General features: G+C 44.7%; 1 protein-coding gene across 1 annotated transcript in view; it reads right to left on the reverse strand.

The window, feature by feature from the left end:
* The window catches only part of YWHAG (tyrosine 3-monooxygenase/tryptophan 5-monooxygenase activation protein gamma), a 182,321-nt gene extending 161,458 nt beyond the window's left edge, over positions 1–20,863 (reverse strand). The window contains exon 1 of the mRNA XM_086954784.1: positions 20,433–20,863. Within this exon, the coding sequence (XP_086810910.1) occupies positions 20,433–20,519 (87 nt within the window). The 5' untranslated portion in view covers positions 20,520–20,863. The remainder of the gene's footprint in view (positions 1–20,432) is intronic.
* Between the last annotated feature and the right edge of the window lie 409 nt (positions 20,864–21,272).

A 21,272-nucleotide genomic window follows, 5' to 3' on the forward strand; every position in this document is an offset into this window, starting at 1 on the left:
ATATCCGGGTGGTGCAGCAAGAGAAGAAAATAAAACTACGTGAAAACGAATTGGAAGAAGTAGCACACATGGAAAACCAGCAACTGCCAGGACAAAGCAGCTCGAGGGGTGACGATGCACAAAATAGTCAACAACTAGCATGGCAAGAACCAGAGACGCAAGAGGGGCCCAACTTTGCAGAACTTAAGCAAAACAGGTCAGAGGGAACATTGTCAACCATCCCTCAAATCCCCCTGAAACCAATTGCTGTAATACTAAGGGGGAAGGATCGTCACTGCAAGCTCTTAGTCCAGGAGCAAGTGGACCCACAAATAAAGACCTCGACCCAAAAACATTCGGGCCCTCCAACTGCTAGGCTAGAGGTAAAAACTAAAAATCCGGCAGAGTATGAACGGGGAGGCAGTGAAGAATCCCCAAAGCCATTGGTTGTCAAAATGGCCTCTGAAATGTAAATCAGATGTAAATAGAAAGATCTTACAGCAAATAGGTTGGCCAAGCTTTGGAATTTTGTCAGTCATTTAGGGTGTGACTTGCATGTTTCTTTATACGAGCCTCAATAGTGGCGCTATCTGCCTAGTATCATCGATGTGTGTTTCTGTTTGCACGCGCCTGCCATCCTCCTAGTGCTGCCACGATAAGGCAGATGGCGAATGACGTGTGTTTGTATTCACGGCGTTGTCGCTAGAATAACCAGTCTGTCCTTACTAATGATGCTTAGAATTACCAGAGGGTATGTTGTGATGCCTTTGCTAGTCAATATGCCACCCTCAGCGGCTCCCTATACCAGTTAACTGATTTGCATAACACCTCTCAGAAACTGTACGGGGCGAGAGGAGTCCCCAACTGTAAATCATCTTCAGAAATGTCCAGGATGAAGAAATGCCATGGTGGGCCTTGCTATAACGCATCTATGTGTTTGCATGCCACTAAGACTTTCTTTTGCAGTTTAAAAATGGGACGAACTCGGCCGGATTTTATTGGAGCGGTTTACATGAGCACCAGTTACGTTACACAAAGATATTCATATTTTGTAGGCACGGGGAGATTAGGTAATTTGTCCAGAATCACAGGATGTTGAGTCGACGCCGACTCGAGACCCTGTTCACCAGTTCCAAAAAGTCAGGACCTCTGGTTGTTACGCCCATCCTCTCCCCATAATGCATTATTGCTGGGGCTTCCACAGAATGGAATGGGACAAACACACAAGCTTCTCACAGAATTAAACAATGTTCTGGCACAGCAGGAAATGGGCACATAATTTTCGCCACTTTTAAAAGTGAACTAACATTCTAATCTACAACATTGCTGTATTCGCTAACAAAAATAGCTCAAATACAGTTTTCTCAATTTTTCAGACCAAAGATTGCTATTGACATTGATGTATTCTTTAACGAGCGATAGAAAGGCAGTAAACATTTCGTTTTCCTATTCAACAATCAATTTCTCAATTACCTCGAATTCGTCATTATGAAGAAGCCCCTAGACTATTCTGTTTGGTTATCTATAGAAAACAAGCATTGGCCGCGTGGCCATCGGCGCTGCGAAAGTGAAAGTAAGTGAGAGATGGTGCCTGTGCTCTTAAGTGCGCACCCTCGCGCATAACCACTCGCTGGTGGCCGGAGAAAGCCCTTCAAAAAGCCAGTTACTAAATGTCTCGCTGACCGCACATGCGCGCTGGATCAGCGAGACCTAAAAAAAAATATATAGGCATCTGGCCAGTCATATCGTGGGCAAGTCGGTTTGCAACACGAATGGCATGCCACAGGCATCAGGGAGTGAGGTATGAACAGTGGAGGTTGTGGAGCTGAATCAGCCGGAGTCTGGAGGATTTGGCTAATTTACGGGAGGACATGCAGGCCTCTCGCCAATCAACGTCCTGAAGGGGGCCTACCCAGCTCTCCCATTCATGCCTAAGGGGACTCAGGTGATCGGTTTCTTTAAGCACTAACATCCGATAGATTTGGGATACTCCACCCCTTCTGATGTTTCCCATTAGGAGTTTGTCTTCGAGAGAGTTGTATTTGGGAAGGTCTACCAGTTCTGTTTTATATTTGGCTAGTGTGTGTCGTAGTAGGAGGTATTGATAAAACTGAATCTTAGAAAGTCAAAAATGTGACAACAATTCTTGTAAGAAGCATATGTAGCTTACCCGCCAGACGTTGAAAAGATTTGAGATTCTAATCTCATCCTATTTAGCAAATCTTTTAAACTGTGCAGTAAGGCGGAGTTTTCAGCCATGCCAGAGAGCATTTTTGTGAGTCAACCTGCCCCCAACCCTGTGGAGCGTAGAATTGCCCTCCAGGTCAAGAACACCATTCTACGGACTTTGAGGAGGTTACGCGGGATAAGATCGCCATGAAGAAGCCCCCTCAAGTTGTCCAACACTAGGACCTCGGAGAGAGAGTTCTGCACAGTATGCTGGATTATTCCAGCCTCCACAGACTCAATCGTTTATGGCCATCACTTGGGCAGCACAGAAAGTAAAGTCGTCTATTGGCCATTGTAATTCCTCCATCGTATATAAAGAGTCGGCATTTGGTCACGGTGATTCAGAGAGGTTTTTTAGCCAGAGAAAGAAACGGGCATCCGAGGCTATACCCAAGAACCAAGAGTTTTGGAACATCAGTTGGAAATTTTGAAGTGTATACAGGAAACGAGGAAATAGCACCATTTTGAAGAGAGATTCATCCAAGCAGTGGCGGCCACTCCATTAGGGTGTTGGAGCACAACCCCGCTGCTTTCTCGCAGTGCAAGAAGCAGAACATAAAAGGTATTTTAAATACCATTTTAAGTTATGCTTTTCGCACTGTGAGAAAGATGATGTCAGGGGTATGGCCTGGTTGAGGGAGGGGTGGCAGGGATTGCCTGGTTGGGGGCAGGCGGGTGGGTCAGGGAAGAGTGGCTTGCACCACTCTGAGTACCCTAACTGCTTGGTCGGCCCAAAGCAGTCATGCACACTCTACATTTTCTCTATGTAAAATGGTGATCCTACTGGTGCCCGGCTGGGGGAAGTAAGCGACTCCGCGCCAATCACAATGCTGCCATTGCAGCGTTGTGATTGGCTGAGGGGAGGGGAGGGAGGATGCATACTTCCTTTTTGTTCCAGGAAACCCCGGCGGGAGAACATCATCCGGCCAGGAACGGAGGTGGCGCGGGACAAGTAAAAAGTTTTTAATATTTTTTCTTTTAAACCCATCCCCTTGTAAGATTCCCCCCCCCGCGCGAAACCCGCAACTGAGGCTGGTGTTAGTGTAGTGGAAGCAGTGGTGGAAGCAGCAGTCTCGGCCCTAAAGAAAGTTGGTTAAATTAATTTCTTCAACAGTGATATCAACAATTTTTATTTCTGCTGCCGATCGCTGCGTCCGACTAAGGGTCTTTAAATTTTACAGTCAGGCGGTGCACAGGACATGCGAACTCCAGCTGCGCTTCACGCATCGCTCAGTTTATGATGAAATTAAACTCAGATTGAGGATCGGATACAGAGAGAGAGACAAGATGAGGCCTGGTTTTATTAGGAAGCGAAGATGACTGCTGAGACTTCGGTAATCTCACATGATTGCTGAAAAACAGAAAACTCGGCAGGTGGTAGAATCCCAGGGCTGCACTGGCTGCTCCTGCTAGACTGAGAGCAGCGCCTCTGGCTGAAGTTACCGCCTGGGCTGCGAGTTTCCATAATCCCTGGTCATCACCCGCATTCCAGGCCATCCGAAATCAGGCTTCTGTTGTTCCAGCACACACACATTGCTTTTCCTGTTCCCCACTCACCGCATCTCAGACCTCCCCCACATGCACTCCACTTCATCTGCTCGACTGCTCCCCTAAACTGCACCACCACATACACATACGGTCTGTCACATTGTCCTTCCCCTGCTCGCGGTCCCTACATTACAATTAAGGCTCCCTGTTTTCCGTTTTTACGGATTTTTACAGATAAATACAGACAGAAATCAACGCATTTATTTTTAAAGGCGGATCAATACAGAAAATTGTGCTTCTTTAAGTGAACTTCCATGCGGTCTTTCATGAATTATAGTCCAACACCTGAGCAAATGGACAGCGTGGAAAATGAAAAAACAGGATGAAATTTCTTTAACTGATGGCACATGCATTTGTAGTATAATGCTGATATTTACTAGTGGATGTATTGGTATGTAATACTTGGTAGCTTAAATAGCGATCAGATGACAGACATCAAAGTATGAGTGCGCATTGAACAGTTAAGTAAATATGGAAATATAGTTTTCCAACTTAATTTTTACACAACCCAAAAAATAAATATGGATAAATACAGATAAAATGGCAAAAAAATAAATACAGACGGAAATGATAAAAAAATAAATACCATAAAACCGGGAGCCCTAATTACAATGCCTGCTGCTCACCTGACAAACATCCCCACATATGTACCTGTTCTCCTGCAGAGCACTTTCAACCTGCCTGGAACACACAGCTAAGAATGCACAAATGGTCTTTGTTAGCTGTCAGAAATGGACATGCGGCCTCACACATATCTGTGCTCCCACCCTATGTGCTAGAAGCCAAAGCTGCACAACAACACCTACATACTCCCCTGTTCCTTCACACTGCACCAGAATCCACCCCTTGTAAAATAACAGTTCCCGTTCCTCCTGTTTCCCAAACACACACAACTGGCAGTTCCTGTGTACTACGCTGACTCCACTCTGCTTGGTGCTTTGTCTTCAGGGTAACAATATGGACTAAACTTGGCCGTAGTGCACTGCCAATTGTTGTAGCAAAAACAGCACTGTGAATCAAAAAGCAGCAAAACCTGCTGAGGTACAATGAAGAAAGCGCGCCTCTGTTAAAATTATATTGTATTGTATTGTATTGAAATTGCATTTATATAGCGCTTAACATTAAAATTACATTTTTTAAATGAAATAATCTGCTTTTCATGACGTTGTGTGCAACTGAGAATGTTGAAAAAACACGTATTGCATTCATTCAAATTAGTGCTTATTTTTGTTAAATTCTCAGTAACACAGCTGCCTAAAATGTCACAAACTGGTAAACTGCGCTACGGTCGAACGGCCTGTTTCAATCTATGCTTTGTGCAGGTGCCTGGTGAAGTCCTGCCATGCTTCGCATATCAAAGGCCGGTAAGCTGCTCAAATAAATCCCATCCCTACAGATTTGATGCCACCTCCAAGCACATGAACTCAGAATGGATGTCATTGATGCGAATGATGTGTTGATTAATAATTAATTCCCGAGAACACAGGCCATTGGTAATGCTATTACTGTATTACACTCTGAAAACGAGCTGTAGCTCCCATGCATGGGATTCCCTTCTGTGGCTGTCCCACTTCAGCTCTGCGAGTGTGATGATGACACATAATAATGCCTCTGGCACTGTAGGATGCATGTCTGTCTGCAAGGGGCGCCTGAGAATGACTGGCAACACACTGGATGAGGCAACAGGCAGAGTCCGGTAGCTTGTCATGAAACACGTCGCAAGCAAGCTTGGTGTATGATGCAGCCTGGTATCTATTATACAAGATACTCCGAGACATACTCGTGCCTCTTGGTGGTATTTATTCAATGAATAGAAACGAAAGTAGGAGGTGCACAGCTAATTGGTGAAACAGAAGTTCAGGTGATTGTTAAAGTTCTGGGTGCACTCGTGGGAGGTGTTTCCGTCAAGAACACTGGTTATATGAAGTGAAGTAGTGTAGGCACGAAAGTGCTGCTACATCCCCAGGTGAGGCACACCAAACATGGTCGAAAATGACTCCAAAGATAGTTGTGTAGATTTAGTAACTCAAATATTTATTAGTAGTTCAAAGTTTTAGTTGATCTTTTCATCGATATTAACAGCATATCAATCCAACATGAGGAAATTCCTTAGAAGTACAATAAATGCGAACTCCTCCTGTGCATTTCGGGCTGGAGAGCCCTTGATCACGGAGAGCTGAAAGGAAGACGAGTAGAAAATCAGAACAGGGTAGTAGGAACAAGTGAAAAACTACTAGTTAAGGTGCCAATCAATGGGGGGGGGGAATTCAAAAAGGTGAACAGGGGTGGGTCAACATAGTGTGGTGACCGTTAAGGGTACGACTGGTGAAAATAATAAGGTAGAGGGAAAAGAAATAGAAGGTGGGTTAGAGTATCAGGGTTGCATGGAAGGTACAATCACTTACTTCATGTACAAACGTAGCGGCGTGCTACTTCCAAGGGTAATCAAGGTGCTCAGCAAAGAGGTGCTGTCGGCGAGTGTGAGGTGAGTGATGGGGAGGGTTGGTTATAAAGCTAGAGAGGTGACATGGAAATGGGACTGAAGCGGATAGGGTATGGTGGAAAAAATTAAAAAGAAGAAGGACTAAGTAACAAAGGACCAAAGGCCATCTTGAAGTGGGGTAGTTAAAAGGAAAGTAATAAGAGTGAAGTGTGAAAAAAACTGAAAGGTAAAACGAAGTAAAGAGCAATGTAAAGTGTTAGCACATATCAGATATTTACAAGGATAATTACAAATAACAACTGTATTCAATTTGATCATTGAGACCGTTTGGTTTCAGAGTCTGTAAACGGTATATCCATTCAAGTTCTCTTTTTAGAAGGAGTTTGTGATTGTCTATTCCTTCTTTTTTGGTGATTATTTCCAGGACGATGTATTGAAGTTGAGCGATGGTATGGCGAGCTTCCAAAAAGTGCATGGCTAGGCTGGATTTCTCATGTTTTAAACGAATGTTAGACTTGTGTTCGTTTAAACGTGTCTTGATTTTACGTTCGGTTTTCCCAATGTATAATTTGCCACAAGGGCATTTGAGAGCATAGATCAGATTAGTAGAATCACATGTGGCATCAACTTGAAGCTTGATCGCGTGGCCTCTCATTGGGTGTCGGATGATGTTGCCCTTGATAACAGAATTGCAGTGGTTACAATTTAAACAAGGCTGTGTTCCTTTGTGTTGTTTGGATGTCGTGATAGGTTTAGAGAGAATTTCTTTGAGATTGCTGCTTCTAGTGTAAGCAAATAGTGGAGGATTCCTGAAAATATCCCCAAAATCGGGTTCCATTTGGAGAATTGGCCAGTGTTTAAGAATGATTTTCTTGAAGGTGGTGCTGGTGGATGAAAATTTAGAGACTAACACGATGCGCTGTTGGTTGGTTTTTGAAGTTTTAGAAAGACTTTCTTGTCGAGTGATTTTGGATACACGAGCTTGGGCCTCCTTAAGAATAAGTTCCGGGTAACCTCTATCCAAAAAACGGTTATGCATTTCTTGAATCCGAGTGTTCAACATGTGTTCGTCTGATACAATGCGTTTGACGCGTAACATTTGGGAAAAAGGCAGATGTTTTTTGAGTGAACCTTGGTGGAAACTGGTATAATGCAAAGTATTATTTCTGTCCGTGCTCTTTCTGTGTAAGTCAGTGGTTAATCCATTTTGGGTGATTTTGATGTTTACATCCAAAAAAGCACCCCAAAATTTCAGGGACCTCCTTATAGAGCCAGCTCTGTTCTGCATAGATTCTTGCCCAGGTGACATTGAATTCTTGTTAAACAAATTGATTTAAATACGTTTCCCTTTAATTTATTTTGAATGTAGGTGATGTGTGAGATTCTATTCTAGATATGTTGCAGAGAAATGTTGTGTTTATGTTTCATGTAACAGCCATAAAGAAGTGTTCTTTTAGATCAAAACAGGATCTTGCGTATGAGAAATGGTAGGGCGTTGCAGAGATTATTTGAAGTAATGTGATAGTGAGCATTATTGATGTCATATTTACACTTTCATAATTGTTTAATTAACCTTCTTGCTTTCTCAAATATGATCGAAAATGCATCATTTACCCACTCTTTTCTCAGGGGCAGATTCCCATTCAACACCAGTCACTCATCACTAACTTTTATGCAGCCACCACTTTCAAAAGTCACCAGCCTCCACTGATCCACATACATTAAGCGTTAGGGTTAGCAACCGCAAGAGGTCTTTTTTCATTCATGTAAGGAGCGAGGTTAGATTCAGGTTCCATGCGAGTTTGTGTTCAAGAGCTATGGTGATACCTAGATATTTAAAGCTAAAGCGGCAAATTGCTGTAGAGCCTTTCCAGTAAACAGTGTTGGTGTTGCCTCGGACAGGCACTAGAAGGGATTTTCTTTTGTTCAGACGGAGGCCTGAGGCATAGCAACTGCAGGCATCTGGGTCCGGATAGATGGGAATTGGTGAGGAACACCAGAACGTCATCTGCGTAGAGTGCAATTTTGTATACAATGCTGCCACCCCAGTTCCAGTTGGAAACATGGGCATCGCAATGTACCAGCCGAGCCAGCGGCTCAATGGCTGAGGCAAAGAGGAGCAGAGAAAAGGGACAGCCCTGGAGAGTCCACCTCTCGACAGGAAAGGGCTCCAACGGACCCTGTTGACTCAGACCCAGGCTGTCGGGTGATCAGAGAGAAGCCACAAGTAGGAGCAGAATCTCGGGCTGAACCCCATAGGCTCAAGAACACTGTCACGGAAGGACTGCTCGATCGAGTTGACCGCCTTTCACAGTCAAGGAGTAAAAGGGCGCACAGATCTGAGTTTTTGGCCGCAGGTCAATGCTATACGTGTCTGTCTAATATGGTGTAGGGTGCTGCGCCACGCATGAAGCTGTATTGTTCCAGATGGACAAGGGTGTCAATAACCTGAGAGTCTTAGGGCTAGGAGTTTTGTGGAAAACGTTGTCTCCCAGTTTACCAGGGATATAGGGCGGCATGCCCGACATTGGGCTTCTGGACTGCTCAATTTGGGAATGACCATGATGGTTGCAGAGTCCAGCTCCCGAGGGGTGAGGTTGGGGGAAAACCCCATCACAAAGGCCTCCTAGTATAGAGCAAAATGGTGCAGAATTTACTGTAATATTCAGGGGGAAAGGTGTTGGGCTAGGAGTCCTCCCAATGTTCAGCGCCAGAATGGCCTCATCAATTTCCTCGAGGGTTAAGTGCAGCCTCCAGGGTTTTCTTCGGGACAGCAGTTAGTGAGGGAGAGAGGGAGGGTCTCTGTAAAAAAATGATGTGTTCTGTTCTCGTACTGAGAGAGGGCGGTGGATGTATAACTCCCAATAGTAAGCTGTGAATATCTCCGCAATCTATGATGAAGCGCAGACTATCTGGCCCGATGGATCCTGCGCAAGGGTAATTTTCTTTTATGACCAGGAGCCTCCTAGAGGAAATTCTCTACTACATATATTCATTCCACAACACAGAGCGGATTGTACTTTAAATAAGGTTCTAAACAACATTTCCTCTTTCGTTTATCACTGTAGAGACAGAGTTCATTCTTGAAATAGTCTTGCTAGACCCCCCAAACTGTGCTACATTCTCCACACTATTCTGTGATCTGCCACCACGGGTCTCCCATGCTTTTCCAAAAGAGCTTTTGTGATTTACATTTGGATAAAATAAAAAGCAAGAAGCCATCGATGCCACAATAGACTGAACTGAGACCACAAACGAAAATAGCCTTCTAAAAACTGCTATGATTTGGTCTTCAGAGGTCATAACCTTAACTGAAAAGGTTACAGTTTATGCAATTGAGTAGCTAATATTATCCTTAAAAATATATTATTTTAGGGAGGGAGACCTTTGTCCTGTTTTGAAACCTAGGGCAACCGAATTGAATCTATGCGTTCTTTGCTTGATAGGTCTCTTTTTGCCCCGATTAGTTAGCTGCCAAAGTAAAGGAAAAAGGTGGAACTACAACATGATTGACACTGCTAAATGTAGTCCATACCACAAATCTAAATTTTTTCTTAGCTCAACTTTCAATTACAACACAAAAATATATCAATTTGAGATATAATCCAGCACGGAAACAAGAACCACCACCTACAAATAAACATCTTATTCTGTCCCTTTACCAGAAATGTGATGAGTTGTCCTAAACCTATGACAGGGTGCATGTCTGATCACTTTTTTCTATACAAGAATATAGCTAGGTTAACTGTCATCATGTTGCCCTCGGAGAACTTCCTTAAAGGATCTATTGTAGCTAAACTTTAATCTAGGCTTGAAGCACTGTGTGCTGATATTTCACCACACTAAGGAGATAACTCCAGTTGCCTTTCTCCTAATTTCCTGTCTTCTACTGATGTAGTTGACAAGCTGCCAAACTACCCTTGTTCTTGTTCAATTGGGTTGCTGTGAGCAAGGGAGGCTCAACAGTTGTCGTTCGAGCGAATCAGTGTATCTTGAAGAAACTACAACTGATAACGAACTTTAACCTCTTGCTCTACAATGGCATGTTTGATGCAGATGATCCCTCGCCAGGTATTTCACCACGGCTGTGCATGCACATGTAGAATATTGTACTACTTTTCACTTCACGAACCCCTGAAATGATCACTAAGTGCCATAAGCAAATCCAAATCAGTTCCCATGAGATTCCTCTCCCTTCCTTTTCTGAATCTCAAGAACATCAGAACTAGAAGTGTAGTTTTAGAGAGTAAAATATACAATCCTACATTATTCTACAAGTGACAATCCACAAGCCAGACAAGACAAAAACAACCTTCTCTGGGTCACATCACTTTGTACAGCAGATCCAGCCAGTATAGCCACAAATGACATATTCGACTGAACAGTTAACTTGCCTCCCGTTCAAGGGACTGTGCAGAAGGTCAATGCTTCTCAAGAAGCAACAACAAATAATAGGGTCTATCCCAATGTACAGCTCTCAATAACAAACCAGATCAACAAGGCTTATTCACCTCTGCATCACATTTTCTACTATCCTTACATGGAGACCCAGAAGAACCAGTTTAAGATTAATGCTTTTCATTTGAATCCAAAGATTTTAGCATCTGGGACTCAATTTCATTTTTGAGCATGTAGGCAGGTTTAGGGTGATCTCGATATAAAAAGCTGTTCTCCTATAGGTACCCAGAATCTGGTCATTTCTGGTGGTTCGATCGATGGCATCACAGCAGGAAAGAATGAGAAGAGTGAAAAGGAAAATTGTATTTTAGAGTCTCTTCATCCACAAACAACTAGTGTGAAAGTCAACTCATTTACCTAACTTCCACTCTCCAGAAGTACACTTATGCCTCTAAACCTACATCACTCTTTAGCTATGTCAGTTATGAGACTCTGTATTGCATCTGCATGGCTGGATCCTTTACCACCGTCATTTCACCAATGGCTGGCTAAATTACTATCAATATATAACCTGGAAATTGAGATCTATGCAAGGTAAGGGAAAAAGGGAAGGAAAACTGGGAGACAGATCTGGGATCCCATTACTCGTTGGAAAGAAGAGAGTATGGATTGAAATGTTTGAATAATATATCTTGTTAAGATGTTTTGCACTATCTAAGTTACATTTATGTATGTTGATGCTGGCCCAACCGGGGGGGAAAGATTGTAATTTTGCTTGGACTTTAAATATCTGTGTTCTTATTTACCTCCTTTGATTGTGATCTTTCTCTCTTTTTTTATTTTTGCTTTTATTTATTTATTTATTTTTTTCCTTCCTTTTTTTCCTTATTTTTATTCTTTTCTCTTTACCCCTTATCTTTCTCAATATATGATATGTCTTGTTTAATGTAAATACTGCCGTGCCCTGTATGAAAAAAGGGGAAAAAACTTCTCAATAAAAATATTTTTAAAAAAATAAAATAAAATAAAATAAACCTACATCACTCTAAATATACATTTTTTCTACTCTAGAAGGAAATGTTGTTTTTTAAATCTATGTCAGACAGAAAGGACAAAACGGTCCTTCCAAATACACATTAATTATCAAAATTCTATTCCCTTTGTCTCTATTTCGGAGTCCTCGAAAATCTTTGATATTGAGATGTGTCAAAAATGTATCTTTATAAGGTTTCCACTCATGCCAGAACAAAACCTAGATTTAAGGCGTTAAGGAACTGTTACAAATCATAAAAGCATTGTAACAAGGTTGAAGCTAGGTCACACTAAAAAGAAAAAGACATCCAATGGTGGTGTTTGAAGAAAACTCAGGCGGTATACAGTAGTGTCAACATCAGCTAACTGCAATAACATTCAACCCTTGGGGAGTCTTCCTCTTCCCTCAATCCTAGGCCACGTCTCTGGTCTCCCAAGTATTTCTGATTCAGTTGTTAAACAAGCTATCAAGAGAGGGAAGTGGAAGCAGGCTGTGGTCCCCCTCCACTTCCAAATATGTTCCACAGAAACATTCAGAAGACTAGAGACCAGACCAGCGGCTACAAGCTGCACCACAAGAGGACAGTCCACGCGTCTATGCCACCACCTTATGCGGCACGTTCAGTGATTTAAAAAGCTGAGAGCAAATGTAATCTTGCTTGCCGGAATGAATACGAACTGCCGCATAACCATGTCCAGGGGATAGTGTCCCACCTGACGTGAGTAATATATAAACAAGCATTTGCAATGCAATAGGTCTCACATTTGCGAGAATTTAACATATTGGCATTGTAAAGGTCAATTGCTTTTATTTAGGTTTTAAAAACCAACACATAAATAAAAGGCATTGCCATTTACAATGACAATAGCTCAAACTCTAACAACTGCGAGACCTATTGCATTGCTAATTACCGAGATGGCATTTTACACCAGAAAAGTTAAAGGTATTTGGAACCTCTAAACAATGTGGAAGAGGTAGCCAGGATTCAGGTACTCCAATACATAGGTAGTGGAAATGTGCCCATATATAAACATACCGGACAATGATAATAAACACAAGTGACATAATCATAATGGAGTGGTGTGGCTCACTGGTTAGAGGCGGCAGACCCGGAAGCAGAGAACGGCCCGGGACCAGGGTTCAATTCCCGACGCGGCAGGGTTGTGGACCAGGGTCAGCGGACTCGATAATTCTCGCCTCAGTGCCTACTCTAACCAGGGATCACACTCGGCAACTCTGGGCATTAGCTTGCCTCATCTCTACAACGGCGCCCCACATTCTCCGGGGATGCCTGGTTTCACCTTGGAGATACCCATTAGGGACCATCTCACAGGGATAGCCAGGACGGGTTCCCCAGCGGTCTACAGCGGCACGACGCCTCAGGGCAGCAGTGCGCTTTACAAGACACATACATTTACATTTTAATCCTATCATTGACCCCTTGGTGACGTTTGGTGACAGTGGGGAAAAAGGTTCTTACCCACTCACAACCACCATGGGAAAACTAATCACACATATGCACCTAGTGGCAAGATTATCAATCAGTCAGCAGTGGACAACATCACACACAACTTGAGCTTGTGGTGGGTCAAGCTATGAAATATTTATATTATGAAAAAGTTAACAGCAACAGATCCCTTCTACCATCAGAAGGTTTGAAAAAAGTACATAGAAACGTTTAGTACACATGTAAACAATGATCCAGTCCCTGAAGTAGTATCTCCGTTTCCTCCCAAAAGCACTAGTCGCGCAAGTCTGCAAAGAACATCCTTTTATCAGTGTTCCCTATAACTGAGTATTTATTGCAGGGCAAACACAACGTTTCCACAATGTTCACAATGAAGCTTACCACCCCTAGGGGGGAAATGTTGTTGATGGAGATACTGTTGTTGCCTACAACGAATAAAGTCATGCTTTGATTTTGCAGAAATATTGCATGTGCTTGCATTTCAATTGATATGTTGTAGCAGAAAAAAACATTAAAATGTGTTCAGGAAAAAAATGCTAAGATCACTCCTTCCACCTGCACAAACATATCAGGACATCTTTTGAGATCCTAGAGGAGAAACCCTCCAACTGAGATGGAGATATACCACAGCTGCTTTCCACAAAGCTACATTCTGTGATGTCCACTCCATTGATGTGATGGACACAAGCGGTAACCAAAAGACTGAGGAGATTTAAGCAGAGAATTGTGATTGCCCTCCATACACAACATGGCACAGTACAAAAGAGACTAAATGTCTCTTACGTTTGTACTTCCCAAAACTTTAAAAAAAAACAGCAGGGGGGTCTGTTCAAGATGGAGAACCAATAGCACGTGCCCTAACTCCCTCCACAGCCTGCTGCTTTCCGGGGTCGGCTGCCCACCCTCCCCAGAGCATAAACCGGGTCCTGAGGTGCTTGAATGCAAAAGTGAACCTCTCAAGCACTGTGAGCAGGCCGCGGTCCACCTGCAGTCGCCCCGATGCTCCTGCCTAACAAGGGAGCATAATTTCAGAGAGACCAGGGGCCTGGAGTTCGGCAACGGGTCCTGCGCTGCATCCCCTGGTGAGAAGTGCCTGAAGCATATCGTAGGACGTCAGCGGAGGTGATTAGCGTCCCATATAGGCCAAAGCAGCACATCATTGGCTACAAGGCAACATCGCAAGTTCACGTCTCTCTCTTACGCTTGCATTCATACCTGCAGGAAGAACCGATCCCTTGCTACAAAGCAGAAGCGTGGACATCACTTGTCACAACCTGCAAGGAGGCAAAACGAAAGTGTTCTTTGGCCTGCTCCATCTCCTGTGCGCGAGGGAGGGAAAGTGAACGTGTGCCATGCGCGCTCTGTGTTCAAATGCCACAGGCCGTATATGCACATTGCCTGTCGGGCGCATTGATATCGCCAGAGAAGACACGCCGTGAGCGTGCACATTGGCTGTCCGAGCGCACTGGAGAATGGTGATGCGACGCGATTGAGAAGCCTAGCCTCGAACTGGGACTTGGCAGGGGATGACTGCTGCACCACAATGCCAGAAAACTATAGACAAGGGAGAGGCAGAGGCGGCTGTGAGTGGGCTGCGGAGATTGTGGAGCTGCCGGCTGCCAATGGAGCACCAACTGAGGTAAGGGCCCAACCAGGAGCGTGCAGGGGATGAGATAAGGACAGGGTTTTTAAAAGTGGCTATACAGAACGCTTCTAGCGAGCTAGAACGTGCAGGGTGGGGTAGGGGACCCAGGGAAATGAAACATGCACACATAGTAACAAGAAATGCTGCATAGATAAGAGGCAGGTCCGAGTCCTCCCGAGAAAATTTAGCAAGGGCGGAGGGGGGCAGGAACTGGGTCCAGAGGGGCTTGAATGCAAAAGTGAACCTCTCAAGCACTGTGAACAGGCCGTGGTCCACCTGCAGTCACCCCGAAGCTCCAGCCTAACACGGGAGCATAGTTTCAGAGAAGCCAGTGGCCTGGAGTTCGGCAACGGGTCCTGCGCTGCATCCCCTGGTGAGAAGTGCCTGAAGCATATCTGAGGACGCCAGCGGAGGCGATTAGTGTCCCCTACAGGCCAAAGCAGCAAATCATTGACTACAAGGCAACACCGCAAGTTCACGTCTCGCTGTTACGCTTGCATTCATACCTGCAGGAAGAACCGATCCCTTGCTACAAAGCAGAAGCGTGGACATCGCTTGTCACAACTGCAGGAATAAATAAAAATGAAAGAAAAGATAAACGAAGGGGCACCAGAGGAAAGGGGCAGATCCGCAACAGAAGGGGCCTGATGGAGGTAGGGAGAGCGCGAGCAAGAGGGAAAGCAAAAGCGTCCGCGTGTGTGAGCGAAGCCAAAGCGTCCGCGTGTGTGAGCGAAGCAAAAGCGCGCTTCGTGCTAACGCTGCAAGCCTTACGCGTGCACATCGGCTATCTGACCTGAAGCTCAGATAGACGCCGTGAGCGTGCACATCCGCTGTCCAGGGGAAATTGCACATCTCCTGTCCCCCTTCCAAACTCAAGTCGACGACAATAGATCTTGCATAGCGAGCAGCGCAGGTGCTGCATTGCTAGGCAAGACCTAAAAAACAAGGGGGGGGGGGGAATTATCCTTTCCCCCTAAAGTTGGTCCTGACAAAAGCCATATACCCGGCAACGGCGCATGTCGGCTGAAACATGTAGACCAATTATTTACATTTGTAAGTGATGTGAAGGACACATTACAGGTCCTATTTTTCACATCCACCTTTTTTTTAACCTTGCCCTTATCATTGTTTTGAATAAATCAAATTCTATGATAAAGAGGTAGTTTTAATTCACTTTTTTACAAAGTAGATCCCAACTATTTCCTCTGGATCACCTCCGTCCGGGTGGAGGCCAACAATACCTAATGATGATGCTATCAACCAGGACTACTCCAATGGCCAAAGACCTACCAACGGCAGAAATGGCTGTTGAGGGTCATACATATTTCTTATCGAGATCCCGCGAGGCCACAGGGCTCCACTCCTCATTCAGTTGTTCATCACAGATCACCAAACTTGTGTGTGAGGTTCAGACACTCCAAGTAAATTTCAGAATATGCTTCCAACATTGTCATTCACTCTTCCAAATTCTCTCTGTCGGGCTCCTCATTAAAGTGTGTTCTGATTCATCAAGTAATTTGGTTAGATACATAATTACACACTGTATTAGCATTTTACCTGAATAAATATCACATCTCTTCAGCAGACCCCATTACCTCTAGGAAAAATGACAATCAAAAGCAAAGCGGATTTAGTATGAAGAGGGGAAAAATACTGTCCGAGGTATGCACCACAAGAATTAGGAGTCCTAACACCACAAATAGTTTTGGCTTTAGCATTAGCATAAACAACAAGGTTTTTCTAATAAGGTTCCATAATACATAGGACAGATGCCAAATACAGGCATCAGTAATGTGAGCTTCCCTTCTCCATTAGTCTGTGCAGCATGCCCCCAACACACATACACAAAACAATTACAGGTAAGACAGCAGCAATGTACCAACTGACAGCTGCCTCCTAGCACTCGTTGCCAGGTGTTCGCCAAACGGCAAGGAAGAGCACAGTTTGTCATATAGAGTCAACATCTGTGCTAACATCACTGGAACATGCCTTTTTGTCATAAGTGGACCTGGTGTGTAGCAGCAGCTTGATACCCTGTCTGGGACATATAGGCTCAAAGCAACTTCACAGCCAATAAAAAACTACCAGGAGCTTCCCTTACCAATCCCATGATGAGTGCCCCCAACCAATCCAAATGCAACACTAAAAAAAGTGTTCCCCACCTACCGGAAAGATTTTGAGCATATGGGTATCAAAAGCTCTGGTCCTGCTTACCCAAGATTATGGTACAAAAAATCCTCTATAGGAGAAACAAAGAACAACAAATCTGAGTCTCAAATAATGAACTGCTTAAGGAAAAGATTGGAGGTGTTCACCCTCCGGTAGAATGTGTTCCAGAAGCCTCCGTTTAACCTATTTCTAAAGCATATTGACTTGTAAAGGGTTGCATGCTAAGACAAATAATCACTATCCCTCCTTGCAGAGAAATCCCACGTGCAGTGAAGCACGTGAAAAGACTGCTGCATCCTGAGACGATATCAAGCAAAGGCATCCTCAAGCATCTGTCCTGTATTAATGATCATCTTCAGTGAACGAATCTCTCTGCCTCATGTCTAAGAAGTTGCTTTTCAGTAATACCCCGTTTCAGATTTGGGACCATTTCCTATGCCAAACTCAACTAGAACTGTATTTTTTTAAAGAAAAGTCAAACCCCATTTTATGTGAATGAATACAAATCTTCTACGCAAAGGTCTTTCACGCTGTAAACTCAATTATAGACCAGGACTCTGAAAACTGTATTTGTCATACAAGTCCCTTTAAAAGAAAAACATACGTTTTTAAAAAAAGTTTCAAAAATATATAAACTACCTCACAAAACAGCATACAGCACCTTTAAGGCTGCTCATTGAAATAGATAGTGGTGGCATTGTGGAACAGGCTCAGACTGAGCACAAGTGTTAGGAATTGTTCTGCATTCAATTAAATAATTGCCTGAAAAGAGTTGTAATGCAAGGTAACAAAGACTATGAACAGCTAAGAAGTTCAAACAATAATGTTGCTACATAGAACAATGAAATGCTGGTTGTTCAAGACGAATTTCAATTTAGGGTGATATAAAATAGAAGAACAGCAAACAGAATATTGTACATTGTCTGATACAAGCCATGTACCAACCTCATGTTTTAAGAATATACATGAAACCATTCCAAAGTCCGCGTGCAAAAATGTAACAGCAGTCTAATATTTAACACTGGCACAACCTCCCTTCGATTTATAAAAGATTCCGGAAGTTTTCAAAAAATAACCACCAAAAAATCGAAACGTTCATATTACCAAAAACGCTTTTTAAGTCCACGCCTGTAAACTTAAACGTTTGTCAAACTCGCATATATTTTACTGAATCAATATGCAGTACAACAGATTTCCTCATGACTTAAGCATAGTTATACGCATGGCACGGTACCATGGTGCCTGCCATTCTATAACCCGCCCAAATACAATGGTGCCATGTACTGTAGGCAAACATCTGCAAACGAGGCAGACTGCGACAATCCCAGATCAGCATTCCCTGCTCGTCAACCACGAGAACAACCCAGGCTCCTCAAGCTCACGCCTGCTCAGAGAAAGGCAAAAAATGATTTTTCCTCGCGTTAAGGCATCCCGGTCTATCCCTCCCCTCAACCTATTCAGCCTGGTCCAGCCTCTCTCTGCAATATGACAAATCCAGAATCGTCTCGAATGGCTTGGCACTGCCTCCCACGACTGCTTTATTTCAAAGATCAAAGACATCAGCTGGACCTAATGGAGTTGTTTTGTAAGGTTAGCATACCTGCTCCAAGCCCTGAAGCCCAACCAGCTTTCCCAAAGCATAATTGCGATATACTAAAGGAATGAGTTAATATAATAAATATTTAGTTAAACTAATTACGAGAAATCTCATGAGATATAGCCAAGGAAAAACGGAAAAGGTTTTCTGACGGACGGGAAGAGTAGGCGCCTGTGCAATGTATTCTGCCTGGTCACCTTCAGGAGCAGCCCGCGGTCTGTTAAAGGGATAGCCTTTTTACTGGGAATCTTGTCATATAACCCTGTATGGAAAGCGGGCATAAAAGCAAAGCGCGCAGGGTTGGGTGTAATTCAATAAAGATGTAGACCCACTAGACATAAAGGCAGACAATATTTCTTTCTACCTCGAATATCACTTGTCACCTCACCGTAGACACAAACGGGTGAGGCCCAGTGTCGATGGCAGCAACACGTCCACTAGGCTTTTCCATTGTGACCATTCAGCAAGTACCCGGTGCACTACAACAGTATCTTAATCAAAAGCTCACCGATTACAGCTAATATTGCCCCCCAGACAAATTGCATACACCGATGCCACAGTGTGCATCCGATGAGAAACAGTGCAAAGAGGATACCACGCTATATTCTCCCAAACTACTATTCTACTTCAGTGGTCGTGCTACAAATCCACACATGAAACACAGACAGTACTCCTGGAGCTGCACAGTTTGGCGCAGGAGGTATCCTCGCTAGTGCTCCCTATCCCTACCATCCACACGTCAAATGCAACGATTCCTGCAGTAATGAAGCCACAGGCTGCAACATCTGTGTGTGTCTTAGGGAGGCTATCCTTCTGCATAATCTCCATCTTCAAGAGCAGCTGAGTGAAAATTAGTCCCTCCATGTGTTTTGCAGTCACATCTAACCATAATCACTGCATTCAGCTGTCTATGCCATGGGCCATTAAGGCTCACACCTAAATATACACTGTACCGAATGAGTGCCATTTATTAGGACCACTTCAATCAGACATGTACAACTGAAATGTTCTCATTTGCCAGTAAGGCAAATAAGCCCACTTACAAAGGAGCTAGATTGACGGGCGGATAGCCCTGCCCTCTGCCAACACCCATACTAACGCAGGAGGGGCTGGACTGATGGCACCCTCCAGGAATAGAGACTGGTATGTGACACTGCCCCCACCCACCCGCAATCAACTAAAATAACGGATGTCGAATAAACGTGTGCGTTTGCTCACACCACCCACTGCCCAAATAATCACAATTATGGGAGGGTTCGTATACTGCAACGCCTCCATCAATCACCATATGCCATGCAGGCATGCCTTTCCCAAACATTGTCACTAATTAGAAATAAGAGGCCTAAGTCTAGACAATTTAGTCTTCACTGGGTGGGGGTGGGGGTGGGGGGGCGCACAATATTAGACCAGGTACAATGCGTGTAAAATCCCAATCATCTGGTCATCGGGAAAGTCTCGGATACCCATGGGGGTGGGTGTACATGGATCTATAAACTCCCAACCTAGATCGAGAAGTACTCCTATGTTTGGGGGGCAGACTATCCTTGCCCTGGCTCGTTACAGAATGAAGGGGGGGGGGCTGATTCTAAGGGTACTTGCACCATGCCCCTCAGACTCGGGAAGAATAACATTAACCTCGCCTGGGTTCAGAGGGTCTTGCCATCCGAGCCCTCGGTGTCAGGCGCGGGAGGCAGACGGACACACATTGAGATTGCTTAATTCACACCAATATTGTCGGTGGTGCCTGGTGGGCGACTGGGGGTAACAAATACTCATCCCTTCCCTGGAGACACGCTCAGACACGCGGCCCCGCGGTCGCTGAAGGTGTATAATTGAACAGTATGTATTTATTTATTTCGCTCCGGTGGAGGACAGTGCGCTATCCCTTGGGACAACAGGGCGGCCCCCAGAAACCCCACTTACGGCTTTCATCGCCGCCGCCATGTCATCGTATCGTTCGGCTTGCTCGGCCAGCCGGGCTTTCTGCACCAGTTGCTCGCGGTCCACCATCTTCAGGCTTCAGGGGAGGCGCGCGCGGTTCAGGTGGGGCACTGGACAGGGCGCTGGCTGCCTGCCTCGACGCCTTCTCGCTGCTGGTGTTCGGACAGCCCAGGCGCTCGCGCCTGACAGGGGAGACGGCTCGCGCTGCGTCAACTGAAGCTCCTCGCGCCCTGACACTTCCTCTGCCGCAGCTCGCGCCGGCTGCAAGAGACTATCCGTTGGGGTTGCGTTCCACCGAGAAGATAACGGGCAGTAAGATGCGGCAGCTCCTGGCAGTACTACGCGTGCTATCTGACAGAACAGCCCCTTTCCAGACCACGCCTGCCTCTGCGCTAGCCGCAGCTCTCTGCTTCGCCCCTTTGGTGACGCGAAGGTCCGTAAAAGGGAATCTTGCTCTACGAGCTTTAGGAATGGATGGGGAGGGGGGGACGTTGTCGCGGACAATGCCTCCTGGGTTACTGAGTTCCACCGATTCGTAGTTCTCCTGCCCAGTAAGGAAAGCCTTGATAAAAAAAACTACAATTCCCAGTGCATATGTGCAGACAGACTGAATGCGGAGTAGGCAGATGATAGGGAATAGAATTATTTAAAGTCCATGCATCATTCAGTGCAGCGAGTTGAGAATTTACCAGAAGCCGGGTGTGCAGGAAGCAAGGAGCTGTCTGTGCAGCACTCTTGGCCCGCCCTACATGATAAATAATGCATGGCATGATGTCATGCTCAGAGATGGCCCAGTGCTGAGTCACTACAGCAGTCAGGGAG

Source organism: Lissotriton vulgaris, chromosome 2_1, assembly GCF_964263255.1.
Source record: "Lissotriton vulgaris chromosome 2_1, aLisVul1.2, whole genome shotgun sequence".
Taxonomy (NCBI): Eukaryota; Metazoa; Chordata; class Amphibia; order Caudata; family Salamandridae; genus Lissotriton; species Lissotriton vulgaris.